General features: G+C 40.1%; 1 protein-coding gene across 2 annotated transcripts in view; it reads right to left on the bottom strand.

Moving 5' to 3' along the window:
* LOC118267232 (ecdysone-inducible protein E75) overlaps positions 1-15,926 on the bottom strand; it is a 91,950-nt gene that overhangs the window by 41,455 nt on the left and 34,569 nt on the right. The window contains exon 1 of one of the 2 annotated variants that reach the window (XM_035581096.2): positions 498-686. The exons of the other annotated variant lie outside the window; for it this stretch is intronic. Within the exon in view, the coding sequence (XP_035436989.1) occupies positions 498-645 (148 nt within the window). The 5' untranslated portion in view covers positions 646-686. Of the gene's footprint in view, positions 1-497; positions 687-15,926 lie in introns of those variants that run through there. 2 annotated transcript variants of the gene reach the window in all.

Genomic DNA, 15,926 nt, shown 5'->3' on the forward strand with positions numbered 1-15,926 from the left:
CTGTAATATTATTGCGAGTAGGAGCGAGGATACGACGCGCCGTAGTGGGGGAGGGGGTGTGCGGTGATTAGCGACGTCGAATATAGCCGGGAAGGCCGAGGGCAACGAACTCCGCTTGACCTAGATCCGCGAGCCGCGCCGCGCGCCCCGCGCGTCTCGCGCGCTCGTCTCACACTTGCAGTAGGAAAGTGAAAAGGACATTCTTTTATCCTTTAAACTTATTGTTGTTTGATAAAACATAACACAAATACACCACCACATGCTAGTTGAAGACTAAAGAAATACTTAGGTATGTATGAATCACTGTTATCGTAACATAACAATACATAAGTTCTTAACATAATAATAGATATAATTAACTTGTGATTGGCAAAAAGCCACAAGTGGTCAGTCACATAAGCGTAAGGATCATCCAGACATTGACAGCATAGTAACTTGAGCACGTGTAGAGAGTGAGTTAGGTTGACAGGTGTCATGATCAGCTGATCAGCGCTCACCTGCGAGAACTCTGCCGAGCAGCACGTCGGCGTCGTCAGGGGGCGCGGGGGGTGGTGGTTCTGAGCCGGTACTGTCTTCCAGGTGTTGGCGATGGCACTCTGTCACAGTCATATCGGGTGCAGCGAGCGGGAGTGACGGGAGACGCATGAGCCGCGCAGATGGAGCGCGTGCGGCCGGCGGCGGCGTCAGCGCGAATGGCGCGCGCCGCTAGTTCGCTACGCCGCCCGCGGCTCGTAGCACCTCGTAGCTCTACGCGCCGCCCGCCCCTAACAACCCTTACTACTCCGCTACACCTGTGTCCCGACGCCGTCAAACAATCCTTGCTACCTTACTCCTTTGTTTTGTTTATGGCGATGCACGAGGACTTTCAAATTGCCATGTTTACGTCAAACCAAAACGAGAACGATTTCCATGTCCATTTCACTTTCAATATGTGATTGAATCTCATCATCATAACATCACGATTGTTATTCCTTAACTGTAGTAATGTATGTATGTATGTTAAAAACAAGTTATTAGTATATACTATCATTCTACAAATAATACGCATGACTAAGAATTAATTTATAGGAATTGTTTAGCAAATGATTACCAATAGTTTTAATGTCGACTGGAGTAAAGGATCTCGAGTTCGATTCTCATTGGTTGGGTAAAGCATTGTTGGTTTTATTTTTTTCGAAACAATCCTTAGTCTGGAAGCACACAGAGTGTGGAATTGAAATATGGTAATGGTAATAGGAACTAAATGGGACTATCATAACATAACTGGTAAAAAGTGCACCTCGATCTGCCTGCCCCTTCAGGAATAAAAAGGGTGTCGTAATTATTTTTAACACAGGTTTTTCACATTATCTCCTGCGTAGTTTAGAAACATACAATTTCACATACACACAACACCTACACAACGACAATTTTGGGCTCACATAAAGAGTTGCTCTGTGCGGGAATGGAACCCGCTACATGTTGCGCGTCAGTCGATTGCCCGCCACCCCGCAAACCGTGCAGACATTAAAAATATTCTTTACACTTCCTCAACAATAGTTTTGTTCATGACTATGATATTGGCTGCAGACCAAACTTTACGAAATTAGGAAGTTTTACCTGTGTAAACCTAGTAGCTTTAATCGTTTTCCTGTGAAAACGATTAAAAAATACTTATTTTTTTTTATATTGCCAAGTTTTTGAACACGTGCAGATCGGAAATGCCAACAACCCAGTGAACTGAAAACCTAAATCTAGAATTGGCGAATCATTCGCGAGTTGAGTGGCGAGTTTATAGGCCAAGGCGACCAATTATAGTCTAGGAGTCCGGTCTGACCGTGCATTATTGCCCACCGTAAATATTTTCGGGTTTTACGACTTCTAATAATGAACGCAATTTATGACTTACACCTTCAATCTTTTATCTATAAGTCATAAATAAGACCTCCATTCTTTAAATATTCTGAACGCTGAGTATGAAACATCATAAAAAATGATCATATTATTTATAATCTGTTCTCGGAAGAGTCTCCATAAATTATTAGTGTAACTGCATTTGCAATCGCGCCCAGTGTACCTAATACTTCTAGGATAGATTCTTGTCAGGGACAAGAATCTCACCCCCTTTACCCGAGATTTTATGTAACCGCGGGTAAAGTACAGAATACCTTTACCCCCCTGCCGTCTCCCTTACGCGGAATAATAATGTTTAGTATAAATATAACTAATACATATTAATTTTATTTATGTGTTATTTTATACAGGTTTCCCATGTTTCAATTCTAAGATCCCTTTAGTTCTAGTGAATTATATCGTTATCGTCTCCAAGAACCCATTTTGTTTTGTTTTAAGAGTTCCGCAGAAGTTAACGTGAAACCACAATAAAACTTTAATATTTCACACTATATTATGCTATGGACATCAAGAGTAGAGTCATAGTTACCTACTCCATAATTCCCTAGGGCGACGCAAATCCACGAAACCGAAACACTCTTGACCGATTTTCAGCTCACCTGAGGTAAAGCATTCGAAAAACAACCTTACCTACACAAGAATTAAGTAGGTTGTCACATAACGTCATTAGTTTTTCCCGAAGTTTCAGGCTGAGTTACAGTTCACCTAGTGTTCTCACGTCGTTACCAAGAATTAGGAGGCGAGCCAATTTAGATAGAACTGAAAACATTCGCGACTCTGAATTTTGTAAATACAATATTTCTTTCCGCGGCTTAAGAACCACACACTTTCAAAGTCTAGATCAGAACCGAACAATTTTAGGACTATTTTATTATTAGAACCGTCTGCATAAAATTTGAATATGCTTCTTCAATGTGCACGCTTTGCGAAACTACTACACAACTGTAAGTGTGCGTACGTACGCCTGCCTTTGTGTGTCAATCGGTCAAACTATTTTACAATCAAATTATATCTCGCTACACTTTAATACCACGCTTGTAATTAATCTACTTACTTACAATCAAGCTCGTAATCAAAGCTCAGCGAATACCGCATCAATTAATACATTTTTGCTGCAACAAATTTGAAACTTAATTCGCTAGACACAAGGGTGATAACTGCATGCAGAGTACAACAGCAGCAGTCATTGGTCCCTACATACACGTTTAAGTAAAATATGCAAACATCAGTGCAAGAGGTCAGAGTTCGGGTTAAGCTGAAGCCGGGCAGCATCAGGTCACGTTGACGTCAGCAGCGGTCATCCACCTCTGTACACACCCCTACCTCTCCCCTCTCTCCCTGCAACCCTCGCTCCACATTCATGCTGCACTGGTATCACCGATCTATGCTTTCAAATGACACCCATTTTAACAAAGAGTTTCCGACTTCATACAATATCATGCATCACTAATTTACTATCCGCAGTACACTCCGTTTTTACTGAATGTTCTATATGCACTAAAATTCGCGAACTTTCTAGACTAATAGAGATCTTGTTATGTACAAAAGCTTATGTGAATATATACATAACGAGAAATGAATGGAATACTATTTGAAGGTGGTAAGTAAACAGAAATCTTAACGTACCATTGTTACATAAATATTAGGCAGGACAACCACCCGAGTCTTCTAGCATGTTCGATAGTAACAGCCGGAGATAGTCAGAGAAAGGTTCCGAAATCTCTTAAAGAATATCTCTATGATATGAACTAATTAACATTGCTAAACATGAGTCACATACATAATGTCACTTGACAGATAAGTCGTTAACTCAATTAACAGCTCAAAACTGGATTTCTATTTCCCACGATATGGAATTCTTGCCGTCTCTACAGTAAACTAGCTAATTGCCCACAAACACTTTTTGAAAGTTACGGAAAAATAATGTTGTTAATTAATTAGAGGCGCAATAATGTGACGAAAAAGCTTCGGTGAGTAACGCGACCTCATATCACTGTGTTATCTCTGCAACATTGTTTTATATCGCCACATGACAAACACAGTACAAGGTAGCAAGGTACGCGCGAGTACTTGATGTGAGAGTGTATGTACATGATACAGGTATATTCTAGACCATGCTGCAGCTCCACAATTAACTGCAAACAGGCTTAGAACTGGACCCGCGGGGTTCTTGACCTCAGCGTGGAAAGTGGACCATAATGACAACACCACTTTCATTTTCGCACAACTCTCACCGACGCGAGTTGAGATCGAAAGTGTACTACTTTAGTGGCTGCGTGCGCGCATCTAACCCCCCGCCACCCGCCCCCTGCCCTCGATTCAACTTTCCTATGTTGGACGCGCTTTCTTCTGATAGCGCCGCCACTGCTGCGCGAGCGGCACTTGTGCAATTCGCTTTCTAATTGCATTGTGATTGCAGTGTGACTGATGACTGCTAAACATCATCTCACTGCCCCACTTTCCTAAGCGACTACATTGTCTATTATAATTGAGAGAAGCTATTAATCTATCTCGTTTAATACAAAATATTGTTTAGAAACTGGATGAGATTTGAGCATGCAATCAAACGCAAGCGTTTTTTTTTTAAATAAAGTTGGTATTTCAATGCGGATTCCCCACGGGAATTCAGGCGGTGTTCAGCGTAATTTTATTATGACACCACAAAAGTTATTCCCCGTTAAGGTTAATAGAACTATAGGCGATGCCCTACTTCTATTAAACCTATAAATGACGCCTCTACCGTATACAACAATAAAGCTTAGGTTCTCACTAAAATTTCGCCTTTAATCACTAAGCATTAAAGCCTACGATTGCATTTCGCAAAATAACATTATTAATATTTTTCCTATTAAAATAGTGTTAAATAACTTTGAACTTATATTAATAAACTGGTAAATGATGTGTCAGAGGTCGTTGACATGTAACCGCAGTTATAAAACAATTAAGGCAAGTGGGACAGGAATACGGATTTTCAATATTTCAATAAAAACATATGACGCAAATCGGATACGAGAATAAATGCTGACAGTACTCACACACTTCTATGCGATAGTTGTTTACACACGATATTTTTATATGTTACGGTCAACATAATTGTGTTTTTAGGGTAAAGATTGAATATTTGCTAAGCTAGCGAAAAAATATTTCATTGATGCACGATACACGATACCGATATCTGATTTTAGCGATACAGATACTTTACAGACACGGTTATCGGAGTAGTACAAGTGTTTTTATCCTAATTTTCTTGTTGTATTTTGTATTTTACAGTGTAATGTGTAAAGTGTTTATGTTTCAATAGGATCAATGTGTCCGTTAAACATACTACAACCATTCAAAAGTTGTATTTTAGCACCTAACAGACAAGACTAATCAATACATGTCATTATGAATTTAATAGTATTGATTTATTTCCACTATAAATGTATCAGCGACGGCTTGCAAATTATTTGAACAGAAATAATTTTAGCAGAACAGCAAAACGGAATGTGGTCCAATCGGCCTCGACAGCTTCGAGTAAAATTATGAATATGGAAATGTTACAATTTTCAACAAATAGGCTGTAATGTACGTGTCCCGGATTGCTGGCCTCATAACTAGGACAGTCATCGGTTGACTTGACACCATTCAGCTCCAATGGAGATTAATTCACCATGTTTCTAAAACGAACGTTAGCTTGATCCAGTAAGCTCAGAGAGGCATGAAGTATGTAGGTACCTAATGCGGCGACAATGCCAACTAGTAAGCCCTAGCTCGTGTACATACTCTATGTCGTGAAAAGAATACATGAAACTTCAATATTTACGTATTAGGTACATCACCATCGTCATCAGCCTGCTTGAGGGTTTATGACGCAGATTGTGTACGTATAATCGGACCTTTATAACATTAAATGTTATTTGAAGTACCATAAAGCAATAGTTTAAAGACAAGAATATTGTCATAAACTCTCTCTCCGTAAGCTGCCATAACATTCACGCTACACTGAGAATTTCAAAATACGAATACAAAAAGCAATAATGCTGTCCGAATCAAAAAACTCTCGAAACGCCAGTCTATATACAGAATAGTTGAAAATACACGTAAAAGTTTTGAAACAACAAATAGGGTCGCGTTAACGACTCGTGTGGTTTGACAGATTTCATTTAATTCTGTGACTTGGTCGTGCTTCCTGTCATACCATCGTGGCCTATATACGGTCGATGGCCGGCATTCAATGTAAATGAACTATTTTCTTGCATGTTTCACTCTTGCATACAATGTTTACGTGTCACAGGAAGTGGCTTTACAACTGAACTACATTCGGTTGGCTTTTGTCTCCGCTAACGGGACTGTGTTTATCATTCAGGGTCGCGCGACTCATTTAATTAGTCATAAAATAATACAGATGAAGGTCTTACTGGACTTTATTTATATTGTTTAGCTACTGCGTACATGTACATATACTTTTTTCTTAGTAGATAGACTTGTGTTGCTGTTCAACACACAGTCAGAGTGACTATTATTGTGTGTGTTATATATACGTAAAGAAAAACAATACTTCTAAACAATCGCGTATAAGTAGCTCCATCTAGTGAACAAAAAACAGCAACACTAAAATGACATTCTAAAAATAAGTAAATATATTTAAATTAATTTCGGACAGTAGCAACCCTATGCAAAGCAGGCTGGCTGACACAAAAAAAGAGAAAAAAACGTTCGCATTTATTCCATATTCAATTTCATTTCTCTTTTTCCAGCAATAAATACTCGTAGTAGTGACGCATCATTTTTGAATATTTACGTTACGTATTCATACGCCCCTAGGCAATGGATTCGATTGTGTCAGATAAAGCTAACCGTGTCGTACCAACGATCTAGGTTTTGAGCACGTAACTTTGTTGATCTGTATGAATGTTGGCAGAAATGTATGTATGTCAAAACGTAAAGAGGGCGACGCGCGACCCACTCTTTCTGTTTTTATAAACATTAGATCCTGAAGTGAGTACTCTTCGAAACTTCCCGATGTTTTGTGTCAAATATCCAGATAATAGAGAATCGAAATTGAAAAAAAAAACAAATATTTTTTCTGAAAACGTGCTAACCCTAGCACATTTCTTGACGATAAAATACAACAATTAGACGGAACACTTCAAACAATACAACAGTGTAATCACTTACATAATGTTTCAAATTAGGCCGCTAGTAAAGATTATATGAAACGTTATTTTAATACAGAACATATGAAAACCAAAAAGGTTTTATGTGGCTATAAAGCAAAACATCAATTTTGTTTATTATTCAGTCGTAACCAGTAGCCATGGTTTCACTTATTTATCGTGACGAATGGCAAACTATTTATAACTGGATGATCTAGAAGGCCACTTATGTATCCAAGTACATAAGACGCGCCGTCTGAAGTGAAGCGATAAGATTTATGACCAATTGTAAACAATCACGGCCATTCGATCCCATATCATAACCTTGCATGAAAAGGACTGAATACTGCGTGTGTGTGTGTATGGGCACAATTAACCTCATGAACTGAAAGTAGCGCCAGATGTATTGAACAAGTATCAGGGCAGTGGCTGGCCTCGGACCCAATCCACTCGCGTGTGTGTGAACCCGTTTTTTTTACAGGGAATACTATATTAACGAAACTAAACATTTCACTGGAAAATATGATTTCAGGTTTTCAATAAATAATCGAAGATCAGATTTAATTCTTTTCACCTTCATGTTTTACAAACAGATCTCAGTGGTGGTATTTTCTTTATTTGCCATGCTGAAAGCAAAAATATAAAGTTTGATACTCTAAAATCTAGGATTTCAATCTAAGTTTTTTTCATTACTTGAACACGTCTCGCATTGATTAGTAAATTACCGTAAAAACGCGCTTGTGGAACTTTATATCTTGTATGTGCGTATTCAACTGTTGATCAGTCGCGTTATTTTATTTTCCTGTTTTTCATCGCTGAACTCTACCTAACCAGAGAAATTTTCAGTAAAATCATCACTTGACTCAGACATTTTACTTCATCAAAATACATTTGTATGACGGTGAGTCAAGCACTTCTAATAGAGTACCTGCTTGTATTTGTCACCTGCGATGTGCAGTGCAATATGTGGACGTTTTCCTTTGCAACGAAAAGTAAGAGGTTCGGCCTGGCCGGGCGGCAGTGCGCAGCCTTGATCGCACTGAATTGGCAATATCCTGGAGCTACGAGAAGCCCGATTGGCGAAACCTTGCGACCTGCAAAAGTCGGTCGATGAACTCAGCAAGGCCGGCCCGTTGCCGCTTTCTTTGTTCGTGCTGTCGCAACCCGGGCTCCGGCCGCAGCCTCGGATCATTTTATTAAGCCTTCACTCATCTAAATTATAATCGCTCGTAAACACTGTCTACGAGAATCTCTGATGGACTCATTACAGCGTACCCTGCTGTTCTTACGACCGCTATATAAAACCTCAAAATGTTGTTTATAACTAAACCAAGGAAAAACGACCACATTTATTTTTGATGTTTCCTAATAACAGTAACCGCGGTTTAATTAGGTTATTCTATTCTTAAATCGGTCAGTACCTACTTATCGAAAGTTATTAATTTCAATTGTTTAGGTAATTTAGATCAGTATGACATGACGTCAATATAGATTTATCCGTTTACTTTAAATTATAACGAATTATATTATAACATTAGTTCATTTTTCCCGTGTAATATTAGTTATTTTAGCTAAACTAACTATTACAAGCTTCAGCTTTGCATCGTGCTAGTAAACAACATGATTATTAAAAAGTCCATTCCTCAGGCTGAAGGCTAGATTTCGGTATTAGATATCTAAATCAAATGAATTCTATTGATGTGAAACTGTTTTTAAATAACTTCTGAGAAATAGCTTTGTTTCCAGCAGTTGCTATTTATAATATTAACTGCAATGAATTGCAAACATCATTAACAAAATATAACTTTTATTTCTTCGTTATTAGAATCTAATTTATCTAAATACACCTCTTTTGTATCGGATAGAGGGGTTTTCATAACATAACATATCGAAATGGTTCCCTTGGCCACGTTATAAATATAACATAGTGAAATATTTCTGAATGCTTACGTAATCAGCACTTGATATGTAGGCAAGTACGTTATATTTACGTAAGATGGGGCCTATTCAATCACTAGTTACTACCGACTGCCGTCTGCCAGTTACATAAAGTACGCGTATTGCTCACGGCTCTTCGCGAACAACGATAAACGCTTTCATTGTTTCCACTGAACTACATTCTGAGGCTAAAGCTGATGATGTCACTTTAAGGAAAAACGAATGACCCGTTTCCCGATGGAACTGAAATATGAATAACCTTAATACAGCCTGCTTATTACCGCGGCTAGATAAGCTCTATTGCTGGTGCATACGTGACCTACGAATGTAGGAATTATTCTCTGCTAAGAACATTTTCCTTGATCAATCTTTGTAAGATTGAGGTCTGTTGATTACGGTATGATGATCATAATACACCTTTAGTGTGTATTCATAGTGTGAATCAAGTATAAACTCTTTTAATGCGAAAATATATTCTACCTAAATGTAACTCTAATTCCAGTTTTCATTAGAAATAATCTAAGCACTACCAGTGCACACAAAGCACAAAGTAGCTTTAGAAATCCTTGTGGTGTTGGTAGTTAGCAGCAGTGTGTAGAGCCTAGGTATGTCGTGTGATTGAGCACAAATAAAGGCCATGCATTTACATTTGCTGCCTGAGCGTTATTTCGCAGTTATCGTAATAGGTTCCATGGCCAAGTTGCAAAAAGCAGCGCGTGCGCAGGTAAGTCGTCGACAAGCCTTCAGTATTGGAGGAGCGGGAGGGCGCGGGGACGAGGAGGGCCACTTTCACCCGGCGAGGCTGCGCGGGCGTCGACCCCCGTTGCCCTACTCCGCTGACCTACTATGAACTAACCGAAACACTATTCACTTTCATTTCTGCCGAGACTATCATTAGGCTCGAGGATGAGTCTTACGCCGTCTCGTTGCTGTTGCAGCATTATTGCGAGAACTTATGTACATTTTTTGCGTTCGCTAATCTATCGATGGTGGGAGCGATGCGCTTGCGCTCCGGAGATAGTCGACGAGAGTAGAGAGCTGCGGTGACGGCGGCGGCTTGCGTAACACTTGTTATTGGCGAGAGTGAAAGTGGTGAGCCGCTGTCTCCATACTAATGAACGCGAAACGGGTGCGTTGGACTCACTCCGGAATATGCAGCACTGGGTTAAAGTGTCACACGGCGACTTTCCGACCGCTTACATAACTTATAACTTTTGCTTTTGAATAGGGAAATTACAAACAATACGCACGAACAGTCTCGTTTGTTTACTAATTCCTAATACATATTTTGGACGTGCCCTGTTTGTGACTTTACAACCTCATTCAAATTATCATAAACAGTAGTTATAATTAATAGCTAAATGTTTGAGGGGCCGTTACTTGATTGTATCTAAAGTAAAGCTACGTGCTTGGTAAAGCTTATTAGTGGAAATAATCTTTATTATTAATCTAATAACAGATTTATTGCCCATATTTCATGCCTAATGCTAAAATAGTCGTGATACTCGGTGATACAACATTTAATTTGAATGAGAATCCAGTATTTTGATTGAATAAATGAAGCATGACGTTTTCAACTTCAGGATTTAAATTCCGCGCCAATTTATTGTTCGGTAATTTCCGTGAGCGTTCGGGCGCACTCGGGCTGGCGTCTCTCGCAGCGCTCTGCAGCGACCTCGAGCAACACAGGCCAACGAACGCTGACTAGGCCGAATGTATTACAAAGTCCGAGTCGGCCGCGGCCGCTCCCTGCCACTCTGCCTTTGAGATCCAGCCTAGGCTCGCCTCTTACCGCACGTCGATACCTACAACCCATGTCAGTTACTCATTACATCAAGGTGAAACAAACAGACTGTACCTTGTGCTTTAATAACTTAGCTTTCAGTGACCTACTGGGCTGTTACTGGCGCCAATCAATTCAAATATAAGGTATTTTACAGAAATTTTACTCGGTTTGACCTGCCAAAAACGGTTCTCAAACTTTATTTAAGATGCCTAGATTAGATTGGCAACAACTATCTTACAAAGTTTCTAGAAATATTTCATAAAGTATTATGGATGAGTTCATCTCAATCACAAACAAGATAAGAACTACATAAAATGAACAAAAACAATGCATGTCACTATTGTTATGATTAGGATTGCTAGTGACAAATATGAAATAAGTCAACTTGAAGTAATGAATGTAACGGGAAGTTTTAAATGAAACAGGATAGGTAGGTACGTAACAAAACAAGATCCGCCGCTAGTGGCTTGTCACTTCACGCACAATTTGTTGCCGTTAATGGAAATGTTGTTGTTTTGCACAGGGTGGCAGTAACGCAGTAGTTAAACAGGTCACTACATAAATTATAATAAACTTGCAGTGCAACGACTTGCAGGGTTTTACTTTCAACGATGACGGGACATTGTCATGTGCCATAAGAAACAACCAACAAAAATCATAAAAAATAATGTCCGACCCTCATATAATCGTTTGGTAATCATGTTTCCGGTACGTAGTACTGTAATTAATCGACTCCGTACGTCAATATTTTGAATCAACTACGGTAAACGTGTTCGGAATGGCATTGCTTTGTGATTGTATTTCAGCTAACTTCATATAAAGGCTACATCTATGTTTCGAGCCGATGTTGTTGTATTGGCAAAAGGTATAACAAGGTACCATATTTACAAAGGTTGAGGCGGAATTCAATAGCAGCATGTGTATCACGCTGTGAAACAACATGCAGCAATAATCCACGGGCTGTTAAATTTGCCAGCGTTAGAATTTGCGCGCGCCGCACGTTCGCAAGATAAGTCAGTCAGGGTCGGCGCGGTGCCGACGGCCGGCCATGCACCCGCGGCTTGCGACACCGCCCCGCGCCCCGCGGCCCGAGAGCCCGCCGCCGCCCCGCGCCCCGCGCCCGCCCAGCGCCCGCCGAGCTCAGCCAACATAAACCATGGGGAAAACAACAACACCCACGCCACTATGCTGACGTGTCCTTACAAATTTATTATGAATGCATATTGCACTGCGCTACTTCTGAAATGCTACTGCAATTTATTACGAGCGCCCCGTCTCTACGTACCTACCTACTCCCAGTTAATTGCTTGGATTTACCGCTATTTACGAGTTACGTGATTGATTGATACCAATCCGAGCTGCATGTGTTTACAATCGATGCAGACGTAAAAAGTTTGAAAACAAACGATCAACGAACGTTAACTACTGAAAAAAGGAGAAACTACTTCGATAACTACAGCTGCTCGCAAGGAATTTATGTTGTTTACGTATTCCCTTACAACGGTTAAGCACTTAAAGTTCATGCACCTTCGGTCGTTTACACGAGTTTTTCATGTAAGAGTTTCCAAGTAATGAAGATACAACATAGCTTGGCTTGTTCCCATGCTAAACAAAAACATTGATGTTTCAATACTAGTCTTGTAAAACGCTACGAGTGGATTAACAACATATTTATGATAATTTCTCTTACAGCTTCGTCGGTCGTTTGATTTATCCACTTGTGGAGAAAGTGGTTATTGTAAATATTGTTGTTGCATAAGATCAACAAACGAGACTTGGTAGCTGGCGCCTTGTCGTCACTAATTAACGTAAGTGCAGTGGTATTTAGCTGAGAAATGAATAGGTAGCATTTGGAGCGGGTTATGATTAGAGGGTGGCAGCTGGCAGTGGAGTGGCTGTGGAGTGGCGGTGGCGGTGGTGTGGCGCAGGGTGCGACCTACATGCGGGTCGTCGGCCGCACTATATTTAGCGGCGGCTCCCGGCCCGCGCCTGCATCCTGCACTTATTTTCCATTGCAATCGTTATCGCGATTCATAAACGTCTCGTTTTAAGAATAATCCTCTTCACATTCCTATATTTACTTTCAAATGCTGTCGTGTCAATTTATCGTGTAAACATCAGTTTTACTTTGTTTATTAACTGTAGTAGATAATATTTTTACAAGGCTAGTAAATATAAACAATGGATATCTAACGTCTATCAGCGTTTTGTAATCACAAGTTGTGATTATGTTAATTTTACATTAACGATATGACCAGTTATTACCAACACGGCAAGAAACTAACAGGCAATAAACGTATTAAACCTGAGCATGACAATTCATTCTCAGATAAGACAAAAGAAATACATTAAAATTAAATGTGATGTCATGCGACTGGCCCGTTACTAAGCCACGGTTTACCTGTTAAGATAACTCTTTTATCGGGAGACAGTTGAAAGTAATCGCGGAGGAATGACCCGCCACTTACCTGTAACAAAAGAAATGTATCTGTCAGTAAAGCACATGTAGTGTTGTGATAGACGAGCTCGACAGGACAGACTGACGGCATTACGTCGACTAATTTGGGTCACGTTCTGAATATATGAAACTAAATAAAAACACGCGCCTATATGTTCTAAATGCGTAAATGTATCCCCGTTCTTGTCCTCTTTGCTCTTATAATATTATATTTCATTATCGAAACCGTATTTAAATCCTCATTCCATTTTCCTCATTCAACTTTTGCACAACGTACGAAGAACTTTGCAATTCACACTCCTGTAAATTAAACGCCACTTACCTAGAATATTTGAATTCCAGGAATAACCTGAACCTATTATTATCGTTCAGTAAAACACTTTGAGCTAGCTCGCTGCTGTTGTAGTCAGCGTATTTGCCTAATTGATCAAATACATGTAGTTCAATAAGTAATGCTGAGCAATTTTGTTTCTTATTCTATGAACGGTTAGGTTAAAAATCGTATAAAGCAAACTGGCGCTCAAGTCATTACGTTGTCATCGTCCTAATTTTGCAGTGTCCTCGTTTTTGAGGTCAGTCTCTATCGGGGCAACGAACTCGTGCCCTTATCGCGGAGGGAGTAGCGGGGCGCGCGGGGCGAACGGCTTCATGATTCTCGCTATGCAAAGTTATTCTATTCTACGATAGATGGCGCTGTTAATATTGTAGAATATTTTCATTCTATTTTTTAAACACCGTTGTTCAAATACTAGACAAGAGTATAAAAAATGGTTTTATCATAGTGGTACAAATTATTTTCTTATAATTAAAAAAACACGAATAGGAATGTAACTATTATTATGAAATCGACGTAACGTATTAATAGTTCAACTTGCAAATTATAACGTAACGTAACGAACGAGTCGTCTACGTAACGTAGATTAGGTGGGTGCATCCCTATCGGGCGATAGTACGTCGCCGCGTCGGTACGTCAGTCGATGCAAGCGGCTCGTAGTAGATCGTAGCGAGTGCTACGCACACAGCTACGTAGGCTACGTAGGCTACGTACTCGTAGGTACGGGCGCGGGTCGTTGGCCGGCAACCAGGGCAGCCTTGCTCTGTCCTCCGCGCCCTATTTCTGTCGCCACGGTACGTTCGCCCCGCGCTCCTCTCCTCTCCCTCACCTCCCCACAGAGATCCTCAACGCTGAAAATTACTTCAATTTACCTACAATTAATGTGTTTAAGAACCCCAGGAAACTGTTATATCAGATTTTCTATTTATAGTTCGCCTTTATATGTCATGTTATCATATAACTTAAGGTTATGTGATATGTTTAGTCACGTATACTATGCCGGATATCATCGTAACAACATCTTTTTGTTAAAAGTTAATCGCTGCATATTAAATTAATCCATTCTTATTTATTTTTAAATAAACTAATGCTTTGTGGCATTTATTCAGTTTCAGAGTTAGAAAAGTAGAAATAATTTTAATTTCAATGTGATTTTCGACTATTTATTGTGTTTATGCTGATTATTGTCAGTCATATGCGTTGCAAAGATACATTAGTGCATTTATGAATGCATACAAAAGTTAGTAAATACATTATGTATATGCAAGAGCCTACACATAGTTAGGCCTTATCTACCACATAGGATAATTGTTTCATTGTTTTTGAATAATTACTAGAAGTTAAGGCGACTACAGTGCGAAACACATTAACTTGTCATTTATCTCAATAAGTGTTATGAAAACGTACCCTCAATGTTCTTACGTGTGGCAACGTCTTCGTAACATAGTTTATTATTAAAGGCATTGTATAACACGTTCGATTGTAATCCAGTGTCGTCAGTGCATGACACTTATGTACGTATACATAACTACACGCACACAGACACACATACACGAGCGGTATTATAAATGAGCTATGTATATGTGTGACGTGGCGAGGCGAGCGGCGTGTGACGTGGGTTGCGTCAACTTTTACTCGCACTTTCTCGGGCTGCGCTTGCGCAACTCTTGTACAGCGCAATACTGGTTCAATCGCCCCGGCGCAGTGACAGCATTTCTCTTCCATTACCATTTACTTGCGTCTACACGGCGCTCGTCCGTTCCTTCACATCACTTTTAATTATATTACTGACGTTAAGCCAACCACTGACAATGACTTAATAGCTGAAGAATTTATGTAGCGACATTTAACAACCGTTTCAACTCGACAATATGACCTTAAACTTATTATTAACGAGGTCCCGACAAAACAAAGTGTAGACTCACTCAAATACTAAGCTCTCCGTGCCCCAGTCAATGTATAGTATTTTTTGCATTTATCATAGTAGAATTTTTCTGAAGTAAGCAATAGAAACAATTCAATGAAAAGTTAGTGGTAGGTAACGGGACGACGCAAGGGGGGAAGCGGTCGAGAGTAGGGGGGAGCACGCGGTACGTGCCCCAGTTTCGCGCGGGTGCATGAACTCTAACGAGGTAAGGCCACCGACCGAGGCGAGCGTCGATGTAAATACTACCTTTCGCTTATCGTTTTACGTTACGTTTTAGCTTAAACCGCGGGTTTCTCGATATATCGTAACGAAGCACCTATCTAATGATACCACATGGAGGAGTCGGGCGTGTGATGCTACATCCAGCTGCGCCGCGACCTTCGCAATTATCGCCCTCGCGAGATACCGCTGTACCACGCTCCAGCATTGTCCTGCAGCTACACACATCACAC

This window comes from Spodoptera frugiperda, chromosome 23, assembly GCF_023101765.2.
Source record: "Spodoptera frugiperda isolate SF20-4 chromosome 23, AGI-APGP_CSIRO_Sfru_2.0, whole genome shotgun sequence".
Taxonomy (NCBI): Eukaryota; Metazoa; Arthropoda; class Insecta; order Lepidoptera; family Noctuidae; genus Spodoptera; species Spodoptera frugiperda.